At 38.1% G+C, this 25839-nt stretch overlaps 3 protein-coding genes across 3 annotated transcripts; all 3 read right to left on the bottom strand.

The window, feature by feature from the left end:
* Nucleotides 1–4196: 4196 nt before the first annotated feature.
* Nucleotides 4197–8142, bottom strand: LOC139620906 (chitinase-3-like protein 1). Its single transcript, XM_071476928.1, has 12 exons — nucleotides 8010–8142; nucleotides 7687–7724; nucleotides 7454–7480; nucleotides 7103–7307; nucleotides 6972–7016; nucleotides 6469–6619; nucleotides 6256–6380; nucleotides 6042–6165; nucleotides 5766–5948; nucleotides 5529–5645; nucleotides 5274–5406; nucleotides 4197–5028 (listed from the first exon to the last, which is right to left on the bottom strand). The coding sequence occupies exons 1-12, from the start codon at nucleotides 8114–8116 to the stop codon at nucleotides 4823–4825; spliced, it is 1461 nt and encodes a 486-aa protein (XP_071333029.1). The 5' UTR covers nucleotides 8117–8142; the 3' UTR covers nucleotides 4197–4822.
* Nucleotides 8143–12475: 4333 nt separating this feature from the next.
* On the bottom strand, nucleotides 12476–16613 carry LOC139620905 (chitotriosidase-1-like). Its single transcript, XM_071476927.1, has 12 exons — nucleotides 16532–16613; nucleotides 16209–16246; nucleotides 15976–16002; nucleotides 15636–15840; nucleotides 15502–15546; nucleotides 14714–14864; nucleotides 14402–14526; nucleotides 14188–14311; nucleotides 13914–14096; nucleotides 13684–13800; nucleotides 13429–13561; nucleotides 12476–13201 (listed from the first exon to the last, which is right to left on the bottom strand). Exons 1-12 carry the CDS (start codon nucleotides 16552–16554, stop codon nucleotides 12972–12974), a joined length of 1401 nt encoding a protein of 466 aa, XP_071333028.1. The 5' UTR covers nucleotides 16555–16613; the 3' UTR covers nucleotides 12476–12971.
* A 3449-nt stretch (nucleotides 16614–20062) lies between these two features.
* Nucleotides 20063–24385, bottom strand: LOC139620904 (chitotriosidase-1-like). Its single transcript, XM_071476926.1, has 12 exons — nucleotides 24263–24385; nucleotides 23829–23866; nucleotides 23595–23621; nucleotides 23256–23460; nucleotides 23122–23166; nucleotides 22332–22482; nucleotides 21996–22120; nucleotides 21787–21910; nucleotides 21513–21695; nucleotides 21269–21385; nucleotides 21014–21146; nucleotides 20063–20786 (listed from the first exon to the last, which is right to left on the bottom strand). Exons 1-12 carry the CDS (start codon nucleotides 24370–24372, stop codon nucleotides 20557–20559), a joined length of 1488 nt encoding a protein of 495 aa, XP_071333027.1. The 5' UTR covers nucleotides 24373–24385; the 3' UTR covers nucleotides 20063–20556.
* Between the last annotated feature and the right edge of the window lie 1454 nt (nucleotides 24386–25839).

Below are 25839 nucleotides of genomic sequence, written 5' to 3'. Positions count from 1 at the left end.
GACAGAAATATCTATCTGACATATGTTCACTTAATAAAAGAAAGTAAACATGACATGTGGTGAATCTCTCCCTGTTAACATTTTGTTTAAAAACATGTGGAGAGAAGCTTAAACAAGACAACTGACAAGAACTCAAGAATATACAATGTGAAACAATTTAACAACACAGCTCCAATAACAGTAACCTTACCCAATCAGCATGTCATCTTCTCTCGCATTCATTTCCAGGCACTGAGATGTTAGAGCAGGAAATGCACAGGTATGCACACCACACACAGTTTTCATGAGTGAGACTAGCTGAATGTTTTTTTTCCTTCAAGCGATAGTCATGACTATTTGTTATATTATTAGGGGCTTTAAGGTCGTGTGCTAAGGAATGGTTTATTCAAGAGACATGCTGCTGTTTGTTACGGCTGAGATATGGATACATAACACCAATAATTACAGATGCTTCAAAGGGACTTCTCTGGAACATCATCACTCCTCTCTTCCTTGTACTTCAGTAAAAGGACACTGAAGAGAACGACACAGAATCTTGAACCTTTGAAATATAAAGTTCAGTAAACTTAATTATTATTGTTTAAGTACTGCCTTTTAATTGTTGAAATCACCTGTTAATCTGCTGACGACGCCCAGGAATCTATATAACCCCACCCTTCTGGTCTACAAAGCCTTTTCCTCCAAACAATTGTGAGAACTAAGAAAACCAGTGTGAGTTAATGAATGGACTATATGTTATTTTAATTGGTCAACATTATAGCAGGCACGTGAGCCAGTGCCTCCATTTTCATTGCTGTCTCTTCAACTCTAGAAGTATAGGGTTTTATTAAAGCCCCTGAAAACATTTTGATTCAAAGGCCTGACCCCTTCAAACCAGTTAACACAGCACAGTGAAAACAGGACCGACAAAAAATACAGACAAATATCTCCCAGACTGAATACCCAACATTGTTCTGTCTTTTGTCGAAACTTGTATACTCATATTGCAGGGGATGTTGAAGTGCTTGAGGGAGATTCTAAATAAAAAAACAGCATTAGAAATCAAACCTTAAAGACAAACAATGGAAAAAACATGGCCCCAATGAAAAGGAGAGCAGCCTAACATCTAAGCAGAGAGGTGTTTTTCAAATTTAGAAACCAATTATTATTATAGCCCAGAACTGAGGTCAAACATCACAAATATATCCTAAACCTTTTTGGTTTGCAGAGCAGATATTCATTCTGTTTGTAGCTTTCAATCTGTACAGTACAATGCAGGCTTACATCATTTGTTGTTCCTGTCTGTTTCTACCTTAAGTTCAATAGAGTTTAACCACACAAATATACTGAACTCAGTGTTGCTATCCCATTTGTCCTTACCTGACACTGTAACAGACTGTAATTGGTTCTCAGCTTTAGGGGACAGTGGTGTGTTTGCAATTAAGCTTCTGACGTTACCCCACCTAAAATGTTCAGCACGCATGTGGTTTAAAGGGGAAAGTAGATCAAATGTGCAGCATGTGTCATACAGAGAAACTTGTGTGACTTGTGTTAACAGTGGCTAATAAAACAATGATATAACAACAATGATATAATGACAAATGATCTTCTCTGCATTGGCTCCCTGTAAAATCCAGAATAGAATTTAAAATCCTCCTCCTCACCTACAAGGCCATTAATGGTCAGGCACCATCGTACCTTAAAGAGCTTATAGTTCCCCATTTTCCCAATAGGACACTTCGCTCTCTAAATGCAGGTCTACTTGTGGTTCCCAGAGTTTGTAAGAGCAGAATGGGGGCCAGAGCCTTCAGCTATCCGGCTCCTCTCCTGTGGAACCAGCTCCCAGTGTGGGTTTGGGAGGCAGACACCCTCTCTACCTTTAAGATCAGGCTTAAAACTGTCCTGTTTAGTAAAGCTTATAGTTAGGGCTGGCTCGGGTATGTCCTGAATCCCTTAGTTATGCTGCTATAGAGCTAGACTGCTGGGGGATTCCCATGATGAACTGGGCTCTCTCTCTATCTCTGTCTCTCTCTCTCTCTCGACTACTTTATGCCATTAACTTTGTATTTTTTTTCTCCCCGTAGTTTGTGCTTCTCCTCTCTCTCCCTCTCTCTGTCCTCATTCTGCAGGTCTCTCTGCCTCTGGAGCAGCGGGATCCAGATCCACCACTACTCATCATTACTATGAACCACTGTTGTCTATCATTATTATTGATAACACCATTACCTATACAGCTGTTCCTGGTCTCTCTCTCTCTCTTTTCTCCTCTCTCCTCCTCCCACCCCCCCTTTCTCCTCCTCCCACCCTGAGCCCGGTTCTGTTGGAGGTTTCTTCCTGTTAAAAGGGAGTTTTTCCTACCCCCTGTGGAAACATTTATTTATCGTCTTTATCTGTAATTGTAAACATCAGAATATATTTCTCATATTCATGCCTGGAAGAATATTGTAACATGATTTCAGACACCCCTAAGTTGGGCTGTACCTTGATGTCAGTTGAATGTCTCGTCATCCCGTTTATATCCCACGGATGTATTATAGGAGCTGGATATGGTGCCATGGTATTTTAATTTCATAAGTCCTTTACCTTATATGTGATCTGCATGTGAAAACAATGTCTCACCCTGATTGACAGTATACAGCTAAGTGTTCAGTGATGTTCATTCATCTTTATAAAATTAATTTTGACTTATTTTTCAGTTTTTTTCAAATAAAATATCAGGGACATTAATGTACCTGGATGAGGATACATCTGAGTTCTGCTTTTGATACAGTTGATCACAAAATTCTTTTAAAGAGACTAAGGAACCACAATGAGCTTTCAGGAAATGGTTTTAACTGATTTTCCTCTTATCTTCTTGGCAGAGAGTTTCTTGTTGAAATCAATATTAACTTCTCCAGTACCTCCAAAAGAACATGTGGTGTTCCTCAAGGAATGTTTTAGGGTTAATTCTATGTATGTTACCCCTCAGTGATGCCATGAGGAGACACGGGATTTCCTTTCACAGTTATGTTGATGACACACAACTTTATGTTGCTGTGTCTCCTGATGACACAAGAACAATTGATTCCCTTTTTAAATGTATTCTGGTCCTTCTGTCACAAAAATGTTTTACAGGCAGGACAAATCAGAAATTGTAATCATTGGTTCTAAAGCTCAGAGAAAGAAATTTGTCACATAAATGTGTACACTTACCGATATGTCACAAAGATTGACTCCTGTCTAAATAAAATTTCACAAAAACCTGAGGTTTAAAGGTCCTTGGTTGTAACATTTTTACTGTTAGCTGTTGTTAAATTCATTTACTCTGTGTACTGTAAATAAGTTCAATTAAGAAGCACTTGCACCTCCTACCTGTTTTTTTTTTTTTTTTACCTTATTTCCACACAGTTTCCATGTAAATGTAATAGGTTTATAAAAGAAGAACTGTAAAGCTAAAATGCACTTTTTCTACATGTCAGTAAAACCGAACCTGCTCATACATATATACATTCTGAAGCAGTTTGATTCCTTAAAAACCTTGTAAAACCGTTCAGTACACAGCAGATCCTTCTCTCTCTGTCCCACTCAGCCTGCGGTGCTCACAGCCCCTCTCTCTCCTCTCAGGGGCCATCAACACTGCCGATCCCCGCCATGCTTGTTCTCGTTGGAAACCTTAAATGCCTGGCTTCACTGTGGAATACAAGGCAAAGGCAGCAGCCAATAGCAGCGCGGAAGATTGGACAGGGAATACGGAATCTGGAAAAGGGTTGGGAGATTCACCTCCATGTGGATAAATTCGGTATGCCACTGTTGACAGATATGAATGAATTAATTATGTGCTTATGGTGAGAATTCAATGATTGGAATCATTGAATTCTAAACCTATCTAATGATGTATGGCATGCCTATGGTGACAAAAAAGTCATATCCCCATTCATTTCCTAAGGGGAACTGAGTCAGAACCTTCAGTTTGGGCCCACCATCAGGCCAGTGGGTGTAAAGAGGATTTATGCTATGGGAAGTATATTTATCTGACAGGTTTAGTTACTAGTTACGTTTAACATTAAGATTTTACACAATGGATGGACACACGACATTTCTTTGAGAGCCTCCCAGTTAGGTGGCTTGTTTTCAGAGTATATTATGTCTTTAATCATATAAACACCTGCAAGATAAAGAATGATAGACACAGAATAACCGAACTTCAAACAAAAGTAAACAAAACGTGGGAAACTAGCTGTATTTTCTCATTCATCATTTTATTGTAAGACAAATCCAATCATGTGTTGGCTGGATATTAAGGAAGATGCACACATCCAAACAAGAGGGTTAGATACACCAACAATGACATTGCCTATATATGAGCTAACATATGATTAAGTCAGGCTTATCAGATTAAATAGTGTCAGAAAAGACAACAATAACCTTGGCTCACAATTAATACACCTACAATTAACAGACAACAACAGGACAACAATTGTAAATACACAGTACAAGTACTTCATGTCATATGGCCTATTGACAGATGAAATAATATCAATCATAATCTCTATTGACAGATATGGATGGAAGCATATCTCTTTGACAATGGAGAGTTTATGCAAATATCCATCTGATAATGTTGATGGATTCATCTCATAATGTTAATGCTGACAAGAGTAAATGGTGTTTTACAGTTTTACAAGTTACATGTTTTAAGTGAGATGTAAAAAGAGCAAACAAAACCATTATTTAGAATTTTTCCCACATAACAACAGTGAAAAATCATGAGAAATGATAAATCTAATATCTTTTGACAGTGGCCCACCTTTGTTGTTAAGTAAATGACCATTTATGTAGAGTAAAATGGTGAATGTGCAACTCTTTAGGGGTAGTCACAGCATAGGCAGTTAGGGTTGAAGACGAGACCTGCGGCACAGTATTGGATGTACGTTATCCCATTGGCACAGTTGTAAAAAGAATTTCGGTTATAAGGGTTGGGGTGAACCCCATCGGCCCTTCCACTACAGAAATTGTTAGGATGAGTTTTGGTAGTTGTTGTGGTTGTGGTTGTGGTATAGTCTGGAAAATCTGAAAGAGAATGAAAGTCAACATTGGGTTAAGTGCTATTTAATCCTGCTTGATCATCACATCAGCCGTTAATATCACTGAGTATGGCCATACTTAGATTTCTAAACAGAAAGAGCACACAATTGCACTATGATTAACTAAAAGTAGTAAAGTCAATAAAAATGCTTTAACATTAATACTGATGGTATTAAATCAAATGAAAAACCACCACCTCACTACAGGATACAACAGACTTTTGTTATCACCTGGAATAAGGAGATGATGCAGGTGGCTGACGAGGGGATATTTGCCCTGATGACAGAAATGTCCACTAAAGTCATCCAGGTCCAGAGACCAGACGAAGGCTCCTCCAAAGTGGTTTCTCAATAGGTAACTGACCTGAAAGGATGACAAGAAAAACAATTCTACATCTGAAGTCATGTTGACAAAATATCTGTTGAACCTAATTTGCATAATACCATAAGTTTGAAATGTTTTTACGAAATTGAACAGATGATTACCTTTGTTTCAAGGCTGTCTTTGTTATCAAATCCAACCCACTGATTGTCTACGACAGCATATGGAACTTTCTGATCAGCGATCAGCTGGACTTGGACGCCGCCAAGATAATGGCAAATCTGAGAAGATGGGTGAAATGTCAAACGTGGACATAATGAAATTTGTCACAAAAATACGGTAGAAGCTGTACAATAAGTCCATTGATATAGATGACTTATTTTCATTGCTTGCAGTTTTACCTCATAGTAGGCCCACAGTCCTTTTATATGGGTGTAGGTGCCCTCTCTACCGGCACCACTGATTGCTGCGCCTACACCACCGCACGTATAGGCGAGGGTATAAACTCTACCATATGATGCTATGCCCAAGTGTAGCTTATGTGCAGGTGCTCCCTGGTCCCTCCAGTACTGCAAAGCATAGTCCTAAAATATGGAGAAAAAAAAAACAATTAGGATGAGATGACATCTGTAAACAGAAATGTGTTTAGGCAGTTAAATAGGAATCCTGGTTCTTACAGTATTAGAGTAGATCTTGTCTCCAGTATCATGTGATCCCTTGTACAAGGGGCTGTGATGTGCTGCGACACTTTCCAAGGGGCCGTGAAAGTCAAATGTGAGCACATTGATGAAATCCAAGTGCCTGATAAAATGCAGGGAAGATCATGTCGACCAAAGCTCCTCAACAGCAAAGAATTGGTATAATGTCAAGAATGACATTAAAATAGTTTACCCGGCAATATGTGCGACTTCATAACTGGCATCGATGACTGCTTTCTCAGCAGAGACACTAGCAATGAGGATTAATCTGTCACGGTGAGTTGAAGTTCCCTCAGCCACAAAGGCATCTCTGAGCTCCTACAAAAAGAGAGAACATGATTCAGTTTCAGTTTAAAATCTCAAAATATATATACATTTCTGGGAGTCCCAGAAGTGAGGATCTGACCTTAATCAACAGTGTGAATTTCTGCTTATTGTATGCTCCAGGAAACCACCAGTCCAGGCTGAGCCCATCAAAACCATATGTTCTCAGCAGTGTGATAGCAGACTGGATGAACTTTCTTCTTCGCCGTTCTGTTGACACCATTGTACTGAATCTGGTAAAAAATGAAAAAACAGTGTTCTCATCATCCACTGAAGTTAAATAATCAGTTACTGACATATTTGGTAGGCTACAATCTAATTTTTAACAAGTATTAGAAACAAGTAGGAGTAAAATAAAAAAAAGTATGTTTAATTATAATTACTCTTAGTTTGTAATATGTACAAACGTGGAATGATTTGAAAATTCATTTTGATTGTATTCAGTACCGAAACCCCTTCACCTTGTGCTACCTTATTTGTGCGAAACCATACATCATTCATGTTGTGAAATGCACAAAAATACAGCATGACTGGACAAAGCATCAAAGAAAACACCATCATGTTGAAGTGTTGCATGTAACTTACCTTTGTGTGTCACCAACTGCCAACAAGGTTTTGAGCAGATGATTTCTGTAGGCGCATCAAAGTTTAGTCATGATTTTTAAGATAACACAAAACTGAACATTTCCAAAATACTGAGAGGCTGCAGGTCTGACCTGGATTTGAGTGCATTAAAGGACTGATAGAGATGTATGTCAGCTGATCTCCTGGGGATCAGAGTATTTACGCTGCTAATGTCAGAGAAGGCGAAGATCAGATGGGTGCACTTGTTCGGATCAATGTCTGTAATACTGAACTTCCCGCCCGCCACTCTATATTCAGCCAAGCTGTTGTAGTAACACACCAGCCTGAAGGAAGAGGCTGAGACATGGAAAAGATAGTTTTAAAAGGATTGAACATGACAGAATTTGAAACAAATCCCTTGTTTCCCAACATGACATAGAGACATTATTTATCCGCTAGTAAGACTGCTGATTGGGATTAATGAATGAATGTTATGAACTTACCCAAGCTGGCCATGATCAAACAGAGACCTTCAAAGTGAGAGAGTTGGTAAGCATGAGGTCTTTCTAATCCTCTTTTTAATGGTATTGTGGTGGAAATGTCAGAGACAAAACATGCACAAATAAAACTGAAACTATCTACATAGATACCACTAGAGGTAGGTGTGAAAATAGTTTTTTGTGATTTGGGTGAACTGACCCTTAAATGAAACATTTACTTGATCAGCGTTCCTTACCTGCAGTCAGAAGCAGCTTGCACATGTTGTCACTGTAACTAAAAAGAAAAAGAAGAAATCTAAACATTTGTTTAATTTACTATATAACAACACTTTAGTCACTATGAGCAATCCAAAGGCATTTCACATCAGAAAATGATCCATTTTGACTTGAAGTTTGATCAATCAGTAAACGATGCCATGCAGCAACACTGCTTCAGCGGCCTGATAGTGCTCAAAAAATCAAAGAGAGAACACCTGTGCAGTGCTAACAGTATTCAAAATCTGTGAAACTGATAAATGAGTAAATAAGTGTATGAAGTCAGAGTAAATGGTATACTTACAAAGACAGAGGTAGAAGAAGCATATACTCTCTTTCTCCTGTGACTGATGGGTGACTGCTGGATGGTCTGGCTCTTATATTGGGTAGATAGCTCTTAGGGTGTGGCATTTAAATGGAGTTAAATAGGTCTGGGATGTGGTTTTGTTCAAAATGTTCAAAGCAATTAGACACTGATAAGACATCTCATTACCATGCCCTTTTGACTTTGTATTCATATTTTTAGAACCCTTATGTTCCTAAAACCAAAGCTACACTGACAGTGCAACTACATGTCAATGTCAGTCAGTCTTCTGGTCGACAGGCCAAGCAAAAGACTGGTCCAGACAGAAATATCTATCTGACATATGTTCACTTAATAAAAGAAAGTAAACATGACATGTGGTGAATCTCTCCCTGTTAACATTTTGTTTAAAAACATGTGGAGAGAAGCTTAAACAAGACAACTGACAAGAACTCAAGAATATACAATGTGAAACAATTTAACAACACAGCTCCAATAACAGTAACCTTACCCAATCAGCATGTCATCTTCTCTCGCATTCATTTCCAGGCACTGAGATGTTAGAGCAGGAAATGCACAGGTATGCACACCACACACAGTTTTCATGAGTGAGACTAGCTGAATGTTTTTTTTCCTTCAAGCGATAGTCATGACTATTTGTTATATTATTAGGGGCTTTAAGTTCGTGTGCTAAGGAATGGTTTATTCAAGAGACATACTGCTGTTTGTTACAGCTGAGATATGGATACATAACACCAATAATTACAGATGCTTCAAAGGGACTTCTCTGGAACATCATCACTCCTCTCTTCCTTGTACTTCAGTAAAAGGACACTGAAGAGAACGACACAGAATCTTGAACCTTTGAAATATAAAGTTCAGTAAACTTAATTATTATTGTTTAAGTACTGCCTTTTAATTGTTGAAATCACCTGTTAATCTGCTGACGACGCCCAGGAATCTATATAACCCCACCCTTCTGGTCTACAAAGCCTTTTCCTCCAAACAATTGTGAGAACTAAGAAAACCAGTGTGAGTTAATGAATGGACTATATGTTATTTTAATTGGTCAACATTATAGCAGGCACGTGAGCCAGTGCCTCCATTTTCATTGCTGTCTCTTCAACTCTAGAAGTATAGGGTTTTATTAAAGCCCCTGAAAACATTTTGATTCAAAGGCCTGACCCCTTCAAACCAGTTAACACAGCACAGTGAAAACAGGACCGACAAAAAATACAGACAAATATCTCCCAGACTGAATACCCAACATTGTTCTGTCTTTTGTCGAAACTTGTATACTCATATTGCAGGGGATATTGAAGTGCTTGAGGGAGATTCTAAATAAAAAAACAGTATTAGAAATCAAACCTTAAAGACAAACAATGGAAAAAACATGGCCCCAATGAAAAGGAGAGCAGCCTAACATCTAAGCAGAGAGGTGTTTTTCAAATTTAGAAACCAATTATTATTATAGCCCAGAACTGAGGTCAAACATCACAAATATATCCTAAACCTTTTTGGTTTGCAGAGCAGATATTCATTCTGTTTGTAGCTTTCAATCTGTACAGTACAATGCAGGCTTACATCATTTGTTGTTCCTGTCTGTTTCTACCTTAAGTTCAATAGAGTTTTGCTGAATTGCCACCAGTAATAGAAAATATCATTAACAGAGGAATTTATACATGGAAAAAAGTATCAAGCAGCTGGAGTTATATTCATCTCTTTAACCACACAAATATACTGAACTCAGTGTTGCTATCCCATTTGTCCTTACCTGACACTGTAACAGACTGTAATTGGTTCTCAGCTTTAGGGGACAGTGGTGTGTGTGCAATTAAGCTTCTGATGTTACCCCACCTAAAATGTTCAGCATGCATGTGGTTTAAAGGGGAAAGTAGATCAAATGTGCAGCATGTGTCATACAGAGAAAAACATACTATCCCCATGTGACTTGTGTTAACAGTGGCTAATAAAATAAAGATAGAGTCAGGTAAAGCAACTTGATTTGTATATATGTGTTTTATTTCTCATATTTATCCCTGGAAGAATATTGTAACATGATTTCAGACACCCCTAAGTTGGGCTGTACCTTGATCAGAATCAGAATCAGTTTTATTGCCAAGTATGTTTTCACATACAAGGAATTTTTTCTGGTGATTGGTGCAATTGAAGATCAGGTTGATAAGGCTAATAGCAGATGGGAAGAAGCTATTTTTGTGGCAAGAGGTTTTGGTCCTGAAGGACCGCAGCCTCCTGCCAGAGGGGAGTGTCACAAAAAGTTTGTGTCCAGGGTGGGAGGAGTCAGCTACAATCTTCCCTGCACGCCTCAGAGTCCTTGAGGTGTACAGGTCCTGGAGGGATGGAAGATTGCAGCCAATCACCTTCTCAGCAGAGTGGATGATACGCTGCAGTCTGTTATTGTCCCTCTCCGTGGCAGCAGCGTACCAGATGGTGATGGAGGAGGTGAGGATGGACTCAATGATGGAGGTGTAGAAGTTCACCATCATAGTCCTTGGCAGGTTGAACTTCTTCAGCTGCCTCAGGAAATACATCCTCTGCTGAGCTTTTTTGATGAGGGAGCTGATGTTCAGCTCCCATTTGAGATCCTCTGTGATTGTGGTTCCCAAGAAGCGGAAATGCTCCACGGTAGCCACGGGCAAGTCGCACAGGGTGATGGGGGTGGAGCTTGACAGACTGATGGCTGGAGGTGCAGGTGTTAGTGTACAGGGAGATGTCAGTTGAATGTCTCGTCATCCCGTTTATATCCCACGGATGTATTATAGGAGCTGGATACGGTGCCATGGTATTTTAATTTCATAAGTCCTTTACCTTATATGTGATCTGCATGTGAAAACAATGTCTCACCCTGAGTTTTTTTCAAATAAAATATCAGGGACATTAATGTACCTGGATGAGGTTACATCTGAGTTCTGCTTTTGATACAGTTGATCACAAAATTCTTTTAAAGAGACTAAGGAACCACAATGAGCTTTCAGGAAATGGTTTTAACTGATTTTCCTCTTATCTTCTTGGCAGAGAGTTTCTTGTTGAAATCAATATTAACTTCTCCAGTACCTCCAAAAGAACATGTGGCGTTCCTCAAGGAATGTTTTTATGTCTCATCATCCCGTCTATATCCCACGGATGTATTATAGGAGCTGGATACGGTGCCATGGTATTTCAATTTCATAAGACATTTACCTTATATGTGATCTAATGTGTTATCTGCATGTCCCAACAGTGTCTCATCCCATTGAGGTTCACCAATTTGTCAACCGTTCACAACATCTGCATTAATTAATGTTATGGTTTAAACTGTCTCAGTGTGGTAAAATTGCAACTCCCACTTTGGCCTTGATGCCAGGGTACACTGGGTTGGCTGTGGTGGCCTGAGATGGTGCAACCTGTTCCCGTTCTCCTGTTCTTGGTCCCTGAGGAGAAGAACTGTCCTGGACGTCATCATCATTCTTTCTTTTACTCTCCATGTTGTCATGGTGTGTACAATATACACAATGCTAAATGTTCAGTGCTGTTCATTATCAATTGAATTAAATCTGTATCAAAATTATTTTGACTTATTTTTCACATTTCAAATCAATTATCAGAGACATCATTGTACCTGGATGAGGATACATTTCGATGCCAATAAACTTTCTGTGTTGGCACTACTCGATGTGAGTACTGCTTTTGATACAGTTGATCACAAAATTCTTTTAAAGAGACTAAGGAACCACAATGGGCTTTCAGGAAATGGTTTTAACTGATTTTCCTCTTATCTTCTTGGCAGAGAGTTTCTTGTTGAAATCAATATTAACTTCTCCAGTACCTCCAAAAGAACACGTGGTGTTCCTCAAGGAATGTTTTTAGGGTTAATTCTATATATGTTACCCCTCAGTGATGCCATGAGGAGACATGGGATTTCCTTTCACAGTTATGTTGATGACACACAACTTTATGTTGCTGTGTCTCCTGATGACACAAGAACAATTGATTCCCTTTTTAAATGTATTCTGGTCCTTCTGTCACAAAAATGTTTTTCAGCCAGGACAAATCTGAAATTGTAATCATTGGTTCTAAAGCTCAGAGAGAGAGAAACTAATCACATAATGGCCCACACTTACCAATGTGTCACAAAGCATGACACCTGTCACCTAGCAACCATGATAACAACTTACTTGAGTCTTTTTATTTATGCTATTTTATATTTCCACTTCACTATATTTCAACAGGAAATGTAATGAAATTGAAGTATATTTATTTGACAGGTTTAGTTACTAGTTACGTTTAAGATGAGGATTTTACACAATGGATGGACACACGGCATTTCTTTGAGTGCCTCCCAGTTAGGTGGCTTGTTTCTAGCGTGTATTATGTCTTTAATCAGTAAACACCTGCTAGATAAAGAGCGATAGACACAGAATAACACAACTTCAAACAAAAGTAAACAAAATGTAGGAAACAAGCTGTATTTTCTCATTCATCATTTTATTGTAAGATAAAAATCCAATCATGTGATGGCTAGATATAAAGCAAGAAGCACACATCCAAACAATAGGGTTGGATACACCAACAATGACATTGCCTATATATGAGCTAACATATGATTAAGTCAGGCTTATCAGATTAAATAGTGTCAGAAAAGACAACAAGAGCCGTCACTCGCAACTGATTTGGATATACCAACAATTAACAGACAACAAAGGGACAACAATTGCAAACACACAATTTAAGTAATTCATGCTATATTGTCGATTAAAAGATGATATTATAATGGTGGTGGTGTTTTCAAAGCTACATGTAGAGGAGTGAGGTGTAAAAAGAGCAAGCAAACCATTATTAAATATAATTTTTCCCACATAATGAAGAATCATAAGAAATGATAAATATAACATTCTTTGACAGTGGCCCATTTTTGTTGGTAAGAATCAAAATTACCATTTAAAATGGTGAATGTGCAAATCTTTAGGGGAAGTCACAACATTTACAAGTAGGGTTGAAGACGAGACCTGCGGCACAGTATTGGATGTACGTTATCCCATTGCCACAGTTGTAAAAAGAATTTTGGTCATTAGGGTTGGGGTGAACCCCATCGGCCCTTCCACTACAGAAATTGTCAGGATCTGTTGTTGTAGTTGTTGTGGTTGTGGTTGTGGTGGTGGTTGTGGTTGTGGTTGTGGTATAGTCTGGAAAATCTGAAAGAGAATGAAAGTCAAATATTGGGTTAAGTGCTGTTTCATCCTGCTTGATCATCACATCATCCTTTAATATTACTGTCTTTGACTATACTTAGATTTTTAAACAGAAAGAGCACACAATTGCTCTATGCATAACTAAAAGCAGTAAAGCCAATAAAAGTGTCAGTGTAATGAAAATCCACCACCTCGCTAGGATACAACAGACTCTTGTTGCTTTTTGTCACCTGGAATAAGGAGATGATGCAGGTGGCTGACGAGGGGATATTTGCCCTGATGACAGAAATGTCCACTAAAGTCATCCAGGTCCAGAGACCAGACGAAGGCTCCTCCAAAGTGGTTTCTCAATAGGTAACTGACCTGAAAGGATGAGGATGAAAACAATTCTACATCTGAAGTCATGTCAACAAAATAACTTTTTAACCAAATTAACGTAATACCATAAATTTGAAATGTTTTTACTGAATTGAACAGATGATTACCTTGGTTTCAAGGCTGTCTTTGTTATCAAATCCAACCCACTGATTGTCTACGACGGCATATGGAACTTTCTGATCAGCGATCAGCTGGACTTGGACATTGCCAAGATAATGGCAAATCTGAAAAGACAGATCAAATGTCAAATTTAGATGAAATGAAATACATTACAAACTATTAGTATATAATTAGGCTATTGATATACATCAATTATTTTCACTGCATGCAGTTTTACCTCATAGTAGGCCCACAGTCCTTTGATACCGGTGTAGGTGCCCTCTCTACCGGGCCCACTGACTGGTGCACCAACACCGCCGCAAGTAGAAACGAGGGTATAAACTCTACCATATGATGCTATGCCCAAGTTTAGCTTATTTGCAGGTGCTCCCTGGTCCCTCCAGTACTGCAAAGCATCGTCCTAAAATATATAGAGGAAAAAAATTAGGATGAGATGACATCTGTAAATAGAAATGTGTTCAGGCAATTAAAATAGGAATCCCGGTATTCACAGTATTAGAGTGGATCTTGTCTCCAGTATCTTGGGACCCCTTGTACAAGGGGCTGTGATGTCCTGCAACAGTCTCCAAGGGGCCGCGAAAGTCAAATGTGAGCACATTGATGAAATCCAAGTTCCTGATAAAATGCAGAGAAGGTCATGTTGACCAAAGCTCCTCAACAGCAAAGAATTGGTATAATGTCAAGAATGACATTAAAGTAGTTTACCCGGCAATCTCTGCAACTTCATAACTGGCATCGATGACTGCTTTCTCAGCAGAGACACTAGCAATGAGAATTAATCTGTCACGGTGAGTTGACGTTCCCTCAGCCACAAAGGCATCTCTGAGCTCCTACACAAGAAGAAAGGATGGTTCAGTCTCAATGACATTTAAAATCATAATATATATGTATATATATATATATATATATGTGTGTGTGTGTGTGTGTATGTTTGTGTGTATGTGTGGGTGGGTGTGTATGTGTTTTCGTGTGTAATGTATGGCACATTTTTGAGAGCCCCATACGAGAGGATCTGACCTTGATCAATAGTGTGAATTTCTGCTTATTGTATTCTCCAGGAAACCACCAGTCCACGCTGAGCCCATCAAAACCATATGTTCTCAGTAGTGTGATAGCAGACTGGATGAACTGACTTCTTCGCAATTCTGTTGACACCATTGTACTGAATCTGGTAAAGATTAAAATAATTTTCTGAACATCCACAGAAGTAAAATAAAATGAGGCTTAGTTTGCATTGGATACAAATATAGAATGAATTGAAACATTTGATTCAACATTTTTGGGTGACTTTGTAACATAAGTTAAAAAAGAAAAGAATTTAATGTAAATCCTAATGTAAACAACCACTTAGCTTTTACATATAATGAAATATCACTAGTTAAATCCCATAATGCAAACACAAAGCCATTTAGTCTTTGCATATACCAAGAACAGTGACCACTTTTATGTGCAAAGTTGTATTTGTGTGATTATTTTGCACCAAACTGCTGTTGGTTATAAATTATTTAATTACGGGTTAAGTATCAGTATCATTTATGAATATTTTACTATTATTTTGGACTATATTTAAGTGTTTATTTTGCATTATTAAACAGTTGCCTCAAATTTACATTGTATCTGATCATGAAATCATCAAATAAACTTTTCAACATAATCAAAATACCAAAACCCCTCACCTTGTGCTACTTTATTTGTGTGAAACCAAAAATCATATATATTGTTCAATGCACAAAGACACAGCATGAATGAACAAAGCATCATGTTAATGAAAACACCAACATATTTAAGTGTTGTATGTAACTTACCTTTGTGAGTCACCAACTCCTAAGAGGGTTTTGAGCAGAGGATTTCTGTAGGAGCATCAAAGTTTAGTAATGACTTTTAACAAAACACAAAACTGAACATAATTTCCAAAATACTGAGAGGCTACAGGTCTGACCTGGTTTTGAGTGCATTAAAGGACTGATAGAGGTTCAAGTCAGATGTTCCTCTGGGGACCAGAGTATTTACACTGCTAATGTCAGAGAAGGCGAAGATCAGATGGGTGCACTTGTTCGGATCAATGTCTGCAATACTGAACTTCCCACCCTCTGCTCTATTTTCAGCCAAGCTGTTGTAGTAACACACCAGCCTGGAGGAAGAGGCTGAGACACGGAAAAGATTGTTTTAAAAGGATTGAACATGACAGAATTTGAAACAAATGTTGTTTACATAGGGATATTATTTAACTGCTAGTAAGACTGCTGATTGGGATTAATGAATGAATGTTATGAACTTACCCAAGCTGGCCATGATCAAACAGAGACCTTCAAAGTGAGAGAGTTGGTAAGCATGAGGTCTTTCTAATCCTCTTTTTAATGGTATTGTGGTGGAAATGTCAGAGACAAAACCTGCACAAATAAAACTGAAACTATCTACATAGATACCACTAGAGGTAGGTGTGAAAATAGTTTTTTGTGATTTGGGTGAACTGACCCTTAAATGAAACATTTACTTGATCAGTGTTCCTTACCTGCAGTCAGAAGCAGCTTGCACATGTTGTCACTGTAACTAAAAAGAAAAAGAAGAAATCTAAACATTTGTTTAATTTACCATATAACAACACTTTAGTCACTATGAGCAAACCAAAGGCATTTCACATCAGAAAATGATCCATTTTGACTTGAAGTTTGATCAATCAGTAAACGATGCCATGCAGCAACACTGCTTTAGCAGCCTGATAGTGCTCAAAAAATCAAAGAGAGAACACCTGTGCAGTGCTAACAGTATTCAAAATCTGTGAAACTGATAAATGAGTAAATACGTGTATGAAGTCAGAGTAAATGGTATACTTACAAAGACAGAGGTAGAAGAAGCATATACTCTCTTTCTCCTGTGACTGATGGGTGACTGCTGGATGGTCTGGCTCTTATATTGGGTAGATAGCTCTTAGGGTGTGGCATTTAAATGGAGTTAAATAGGTCTGGGATGTGGTTTTGTTCAAAATCTTCAAAGCAATTAGACACTGATAAGACATCTCATTACCATGCCCTTTTGACTTTGTATTCATATTTTTAGAACCCTTATGTTCCTAAAACCAAAGCTACACTGACAGTGTAACTACATGTCAATGTCAGTCAGTCGTCTGGTCGACAGGCCAAGCAAAAGACTGGTCCAGACAGAAATATCTATCTGACATATGTTCACTTAATAAAAGAAAGTAAACATGACATGTGGTGAATCTCTCCATGTTAACATTAGTTTCTGGCTCTAAGCACTGCCATGCAAAAGTGCAGAGCCCTTATTGATGCTGTGGACTTTTGTTGTACTTTCTTGCACCATAGTGAGCACACAGTTGTGTTTAAAAACATGTGGAGAGAAGCTTAAACAAGACAATTGACAAGAACTCAAGAATATACAATGTGAAACCATTTAACAGCACAGCTCCAATAACAGTAACCTTACCCAATCAGCATGTCATCTTCTCTCGCATTCATTTCCAGGCACTGAGATGTTAGAGCAGGAAATGCACAGGTATGCACACCACACACAGCTTTCATGAGGGAGACTAGCTGAATGTTTTTTTTCCTTCAAGCGATAGTCATGACTATTTGTTATATTATTAGGGGCTTTAAGGTCGTGTGCTAAGGAATGGTTTATTCAAGAGACATGCTGCTGTTTGTTACAGCTGAGATATGGATACATAACACCAATAATTACAGATGCTTCAAAGGGACTTCTCTGGAACATCATCACTCCTCTCTTCCTTGTACTTCAGTAAAAGGACACTGAAGAGAACGACACAGAATCTTGAACCTTTGAAATATAAAGTTCAGTAAACTTAATTATTATTGTTTAAGTACTGCCTTTTAATTGTTGAAATCACCTGTTCATCTGCTGACGACGCCCAGGAATCTATATAACCCCACCCTTCTGGTCTACAAAGCCTTTTCCTCCAAACCATTGTGAGAACTAAGAAAACCAGTGTGAGTTAATGAATGGACTATATGTTATTTTAATTGGTTAACATTATAGCAAGCACGTGAGCCAGTGCCTCTATTTTCATTGCTGTCTCTTCAACTCTAGAAGTATAGGGTTTTATTAAAGCCCCTGAAAACATTTTGATTCAAAGGCCTGACCCCTTCAAACCAGTTAACACAGCACAGTGAAAACAGGACCGACAAAAAATACAGACAAATATCTCCCAGACTGAATACCCAACATTGTTCTGTCTTTTGTCGAAACTTGTATACTCATATTGCAGGGGATGTTGAAGTGCTTGAGGGAGATTCTAAATAAAAAAACAGCATTAGAAATCAAACCTTAAAGACAAACAATGGAAAAAACATGGCCCCAATGAAAAGGAGAGCAGCCTAACATCTAAGCAGAGAGGTGTTTTTCAAATTTAGAAACCAATTATTATTATAGCCCAGAACTGAGGTCAAACATCACAAATATATCCTAAACCTTTTTGGTTTGCAGAGCAGATATTCATTCAGTTTGTAGCTTTCAATCTGTACAGTACAATGCAGGCTTGCATCATTTGTTGTTCCTGTCTGTTTCTACCTTAAGTTCAATAGAGTTTTGCTGAATTGCCACCAGTAATAGAAAATATCATTTACAGAGGAATTTATACATTGAAAAAAGTATCAAGCAGCTGGAGTTGTATTCATCTCTTTAACCACACAAATATACTGAACTCAGTGTTGCTATCCCATTTGTCCTTACCTGACACTGTAACAGACTGTAATTGGTTCTCAGCTTTAGGGGACAGTGGTGTGTGTGCAATTAAGCTTCTGATGTTACCCCACCTAAAATGTTCAGCATGCATGTGGTTTAAAGGGGAAAGTAGATCAAATGTGCAGCATGTGTCATACAGAGAAAAACATACTATCCCCATGTGACTTGTGTTAACAGTGGCTAATAAAATAAAGATAGAGTCAGGTAAAGCAACTTGATTTGTATATATGTGTTTTACTTCTCATATTTATCCCTGGAAGAATATTGTAACATGATTTCAGACACCCCTAAGTTGGGCTGTACCTTGATGTCATTTGAATGTCTCATCATCCCGTCTATATCCCACGGATGTATTATAGGAGCTGGATACGGTGCCATGGTATTTCAATTTCATAAGACATTTACCTTATATGTGATCTAATGTGTTATCTGCATGTCCCAACAGTGTCTCATCCCATTGAGGTTCACCAATTTGTCAACCATTCACAACATCTGCATTAATTAATGTTAAAATTGCAACTCCCACTTTGGCCTTGATGCCAGGGTACACTGGGTTGGCTGTGGTGGCCTGAGATGGTGCAACCTGTTCCCGTTCTCACATTAGTCTCTGAGGGGAAGAACTGTCCTGGACGTCATCATCATTCTTTCTTTTACTCTCCATGTTGTCATGGTGTGTACAATATACACAATGCTAAATGTTCAGTGCTGTTCATTATCAATTGAATTAAATCTGTATCAAAATTATTTTGACTTATTTTTCACATTTCAAATCAATTATCAGAGACATCATTGTACCTGGATGAGGATACATTTCGATGCCAATAAACTTTCTGTGTTGGCACTACTCGATGTGAGTACTGCTTTTGATACAGTTGATCACAAAAATCTTTTAAAGAGACTAAGCAACCACAATGGGCTTTCAGGAAATGGTTTTAACAGATTTTCCTCTTATCTTCTTGGCAGAGAGTTTCTTGTTGAAATCAATATTAACTTCTCCAGTACCTCCAAAAGAAGACGTGGTGTTCCTCAAGAATTGTTTTTAGGGTTCATTCTTTTTAATCTATATATATTACCATATGCCATGAGGAGACACAGGATTTCCTTTCACAGTTATGTTGATGACACACAACTTTATGTTGCTGTGTCTCCTGATGACACAAGAACAATTGATTCCCTTTTTAAATGTATTCTGGTCCTTCTGTCACAAAAATGTTTTACAGCCAGGACAAATCTGAAATTGTAATCATTGGTTCTAAAGCTCAGAGAGAGAGAAACTAATCACATAATGGCCCACACTTACCAATGTGTCACAAAGCATGACACCTGTCACCTAGCAACCATGATAACAACTTACTTGAGTCTTTTTATTTATGCTATTTTATATTTCCATTTCACTATATTTCAACAGGAAATGTAATGAAATTGAAGTATATTTATTTGACAGGTTTAGTTACTAGTTACGTTTAAGATGAGGATTTTACACAATGGATGGACACACAGCATTTCTTTGAGTGCCTCCCAGTTAGGTGGCTTGTTTCTAGCGTGTATTATGTCTTTAATCAGTAAACACCTGCTAGATAAAGAGCGATAGACACAGAATAACACAACTTCAAACAAAAGTAAACAAAATGTAGGAAACAAGCTGTGTTTTCTCATTCATCATTTTATTGTAAGATAAAAATCCAATCATGTGATGGCTAGATATAAAGCAAGAAGCACACATCCAAACAATAGGGTTGGATACACCAACAATGACATTGCCTATATATGAGCTAGCATATGATTAAGTCAGGCTTATCAGATTAAATAGTGTCAGAAAAGACAACAAGAGCCGTCACTCGCAACTGATTTGGATATACCAACAATTAACAGACAACAAAGGGACAACAATTGCAAACACACAATTTAAGTAATTCATGCTATATTGTCGATTAAAAGATGATATTATAATGGTGGTGGTGTTTTCAAAGCTACATGTAGATGAGTGAGGTGTAAAAAGAGCAAGCAAACCATTATTAAATATAATTTTTCCCACATAATGAAGAATCATAAGAAATGATAAATATAACATTCTTTGACAGTGGCCCATTTTTGTTGGTAAGAATCAAAATTACCATTTAAAATGGTGAATGTGCAAATCTTTAGGGGAAGTCACAACATTTACAAGTAGGGTTGAAGACGAGACCTGCGGCACAGTATTGGATGTACGTTATCCCATTGCCACAGTTGTAAAAAGAATTTTGGTCATTAGGGTTGGGGTGAACCCCATCGGCCCTTCCACTACAGAAATTGTCAGGATCTGTTGTTGTAGTTGTTGTGGTTGTGGTTGTGGTGGTGGTTGTGGTTGTGGTTGTGGTATAGTCTGGAAAATCTGAAAGAGAATGAAAGTCAAATATTGGGTTAAGTGCTGTTTCATCCTGCTTGATCATCACATCATCCTTTAATATTACTGTCTTTGACTATACTTAGATTTTTAAACAGAAAGAGCACACAATTGCTCTATGCATAACTAAAAGCAGTAAAGCCAATAAAAGTGTCAGTGTAATGAAAATCCACCACCTCACTAGGATACAACAGACTCTTGTTGCTTTTTGTCACCTGGAATAAGGAGATGATGCAGGTGGCTGACGAGGGGATATTTGCCCTGATGACAGAAATGTCCACTAAAGTCATCCAGGTCCAGAGACCAGACGAAGGCTCCTCCAAAGTGGTTTCTCAATAGGTAACTGACCTGAAAGGATGAGGATGAAAACAATTGTACATCTGAAGTCATGTCAACAAAATAACTTTTTAACCAAATTAGCGTAATACCAGAAATTTGAAATGTTTTTACTGAATTGAACAGATGATTACCTTGGTTTCAAGGCTGTCTTTGTTATCAAATCCAACCCACTGACTGTCTACGACGGCATATGGAACTTTCTGATCAGCGATCAGCTGGGCTTGGACATCGCCAAGATAATGGCAAATCTGAAAAGACAGATCAAATGTCAAATTTAGATGAAATGAAATTTGTCAAACCAAATACATTACAAACTATTAGTATATAATTAGGCTATTGATATACATCAATTTTTTTAACTGCATGCAGTTTTACCTCATAGTAGGCCCACAGTCCTTTGATACCGGTGTAGGTGCCCTCTCTACCGGGCCCACTGACTGGTGCACCAACACCACCACAAGTAGAAACGAGGGTATAAACTCTACCATATGATGCTATGCCCAAGTTTAGCTTATTTGCAGGTGCTCCCTGGTCCCTCCAGTACTGCAAAGCATCGTCCTAAAATATATAGAGGAAAAAAATTAGGATGAGATGACATCTGTAAATAAAAATGTGTTCAGGCAATTAAAATAGGAATCCCGGTATTCACAGTATTAGAGTGGATCTTGTCTCCAGTATCATGTGATCCCTTGTACAAGGGGCTGTGATGTCCTGCAACAGTCTCCAAGGGGCCGCGAAAGTCAAATGTGAGCACATTGATGAAATCCAAGTTCCTGATAAAATGCAGAGAAGATCATGTTGACCAAAGCTCCTCAACAGCAAAGAATTGGTATAATGTCAAGAATGACAGTAGTTTACCCGGCAATCTCTGCAACTTCATAACTGGCATCGATGACTGCTTTCTCAGCAGAGACACTAGCAATGAGGATTAATCTGTCACGGTGAGTTGAAGTTCCCTCAGCCACAAAGGCATCTCTGAGCTCCTACACAAGAAGAAAGGATGGTTCAGTCTCAATGACATTTAAAATCATAATATATATATATATATATATATATATGTGTGTGTGTGTGTGTGTGTGTGTGTGTGTGTGTGTGTATGTGTGTATGTTTGTGTGTATGTGTGGGTGGGTGTGTATGTGTTTTCGTGTGTACTGTATGGCACATTTTTGAGAGCCCCATACGAGAGGATCTGACCTTGATCAACAGTGTGAATTTCTGCTTATTGTATTCTCCAGGAAACCACCAGTCCACGCTGAGCCCATCAAAACCATATGTTCTCAGTAGTGTGATAGCAGACTGGATGAACTGACTTCTTCGCAATTCTGTTGACACCATTGTACTGAATCTGGTAAAGATTAAAATAATTTTCTGAACATCCACATAAGTAAAATGAAATGAGGCTTAGTTTGCATTGGATACAAATATAGAAAATATAGAAAAACATTTGATTCAACATTTTTGGGTGACTTTGTAACATAAGTTAAAAAAGAAAAGAATTTAATGTAAATCCTAATGTAAACAACCACTTAGCTTTTACATATAATGAAATATCACTAGTTAAATCCCATAATGCAAACACAAAGCCATTTAGTCTTTGCATATACCAAGAACAGTGACCACTTTTATGTGCAAAGTTGTATTTGTGTGATTATTTTGCACCAAACTGCTGTTGGTTATAAATTATTTAATTACGGGTTAAGTATCAGTATCATTTATGAATATTTTACTATTATTTTGGACTATATTTAAGTGTTTATTTTGCATTATTAAACAGTTGCCTCAAATTTACATTGTATCTGATCATGAAATCATCAAATAAACTTTTCAACATAATCAAAATACCAAAATCCCTCACCTTGTGCTACTTTATTTGTGTGAAACCAAAAATCATATATATTGTTCAATGCACAAAAACACAGCATGAATGAACAAAGCATCATGTTAATGAAAACACCAACATATTTAAGTGTTGTATGTAACTTACCTTTGTGAGTCACCAACTCCTAAGAGGGTTTTGAGCAGAGGATTTCTGTAGGAGCATCAAAGTTTAGTAATGACTTTTAACAAAACACAAAACTGAACATAATTTCCAAAATACTGAGAGGCTACAGGTCTGACCTGGTTTTGAGTGCATTAAAGGACTGATAGAGGTTCAAGTCAGATGTTCCTCTGGGGACCAGAGTATTTACACTGCTAATGTCAGAGAAGGCGAAGATCAGATGGGTGCACTTGTTCGGATCAATGTCTGAAATCATGAACTTCCCACCCTCTGCTCTATATCCAGCCAAGCTGTTGTAGTAACACACCAGCCTGGAGGAAGAGGCTGCGAAACGGAAAAGATAGTTTTAAATGGATTTACATGACAGAATTTGAAACCAATGTTGTTTACATAGGGATATTATTTAACTGCTAGTAAGACTGCTGATTGGGATTAATGAATGAATGTTATGAACTTACCCAAGCTGGCCATGATCAAACAGAGACCTTCAAAGTGAGAGAGTTGGTAAGCATGAGGTCTTTCTAATCCTCTTTTTAATGGTATTGTGGTGGAAATGTCAGAGACAAAACCTGCACAAATAAAACTGAAACTATCTACATAGATACCACTAGAAGTAGGTGTGAAAATAGTTTTTTGTGATTTTGGGTGAACTGACCCTTAAATGAAACATTTACTTGATCAGCGTTCCTTACCTGCAGTCAGAAGCAGCTTGCACATGTTGTCACTGTAACTAAAAAGAAAAAGAAGAAATCTAAACATTTGTTTAATTTACTATATAACAACACTTTAGTCACTATGAGCAATCCAAAGGCATTTCACATCAGAAAACTATCCATTTTGACTTGAAGTTTGATCAATCAGTAAACTTTGCTGTGCAACAACACTGCTTTAGCAGCCTGATAATGGTCACAACATGATCATAATAGGCATAACACACAATTATCATAACACTTGATACAAAGGGAAAGGCTTGTACAGTGCCAGAGCTTCAATCCCCGCTTATATGAGTCTAGTGAAATGAGTGAGTTAATTACAGAATTGGAACAGATATAGCAGTATAAATAGCAACAGCAAACTGATAAATGAATGAATAAGAGAATAAAATCAGAGTAAAAGGTATACTTACAAAGACCAAGGCAAAAGAAGCATACACTGTCCTCCTGTGAGTGATGAATGACGAACAGATGGTCTGGCTCTTATATTTGGTGGATAGTTCTTTGGGTGTGGCACTTCCATAGGGTTAAATAGGTTGAAGATGTTTTCTTAGCAATTGGACCCCTATACACCACCTCATTATCATACCTTTTTGACTTTGAACACAAATACAAATGTATTTTTCAAATTCAGGCCCTACCACACATATTGTAGGACCTGATTCAAACTATTCCAAAACTGGGTTTTGGAAGATTAAGGTACATATGTCATGCAGGGGTGGCAAGGTGGTGCAGTGGTTAGTGCTGTCACCTCACAGCAAGAAGTTTCTGGGTTCGAACCCAGCTTTGCTGTGTGGAATTTGTATGTATGGCTTCCTCCAGCTTCCTCCCACAGTCCAAAGACATGCCATTAGGTTCCTTGGTGACTCTAAATTGCCTGTAGGTGTGAGTGTGTGTTTGTTTGTCTCTGTGTCACCCCTGCAATAGACTGGCGACCCATCCAGGATGTACCCCGCCCTCGTCCAATGTCAGCTGTGATTGCTTCGCCCACCTGTGACCCGGTTTTGGACAAGTGGTATAGAAAATGGATGGATGTCATGCAGGTGCAATAAAGCAGACAGCAGAAAACAACACAGCGGTCCAACTTCACTTTTTATCATAATATAATCACAGTGTTACCTTACAGGAGAAATAGAAATGCTCACCCAGTATAATACAGTAGCACTTCAACAATCTGTCTAGACACCGGTCTTCAGCCATGTCAAGACTAGAGTAAGAATACTGTCAAAAATAACTCAGTGAGTAGTTCTCATTAATCAGTTAAATTCACACAAAATGTAGAATCAGAAAAGTTTGGTACACTTGAACAATGAGTTTTTCAATGTACTAGGTTATTCCAAGCAAACTTGCACAGTTCTTCTGTGAATGTAGGCTGTCTGAGTGTCTTGTGTCTCTTCATGTAATTCCATACTGACTCCATGATGTTGAGACCAGGGGTCTGTGAGGGCTGTACTATCTGTTGCAGGATGCCTTGTCTTTTATTGCAAGGATTTGAGCTGGTAAAACTGTTGAAAAATTGTGCACTGTTGAAATTTGTGTGGTTGTTGTGCAACGTTTATTTTAAGATGTCCCTCTTATGGTTGGAGGTACTGGGCTGGAACATTTATATATTCTTCTTACCTGTAATTATAAATATTACAGTATATTTCCCATATTCATGCCTGGAAGAGTCTTGTAATACGATTTCAGACACCCCTAAAGTGGACCGTACCATTTCTTAACCTTGAGGTTAGATGAACCTCTTGTTTACCCATCAGTGGCTAACAGGGGTTAAATTGGACTGGAGCCTGTCATAGTTGAGCTCCGTCTCCTTGAATATCATATCATCATATCACACTCCCAGAAAATCTGATAGTATATAGCACCTTATACAGTCTCTAATGGCGTGAATAGCACCACTCAACACCCAGTAAAATCATTTTGCTCCTTGGTAAGTTTAAGGTGTCTGCGTGATCAAATGCGCACAGACAGACAAACAGAGCAGCAGAGA

This window comes from Trachinotus anak, unplaced genomic scaffold (genome assembly GCF_046630095.1).
Source record: "Trachinotus anak isolate AG129_WGS33_773 ecotype Australia unplaced genomic scaffold, CSIRO_AGI_Tana_v1 ptg000004l, whole genome shotgun sequence".
Taxonomy (NCBI): domain Eukaryota; kingdom Metazoa; phylum Chordata; class Actinopteri; order Carangiformes; family Carangidae; genus Trachinotus; species Trachinotus anak.
This window is presented reverse-complemented; position numbering and strand designations above follow the sequence as displayed.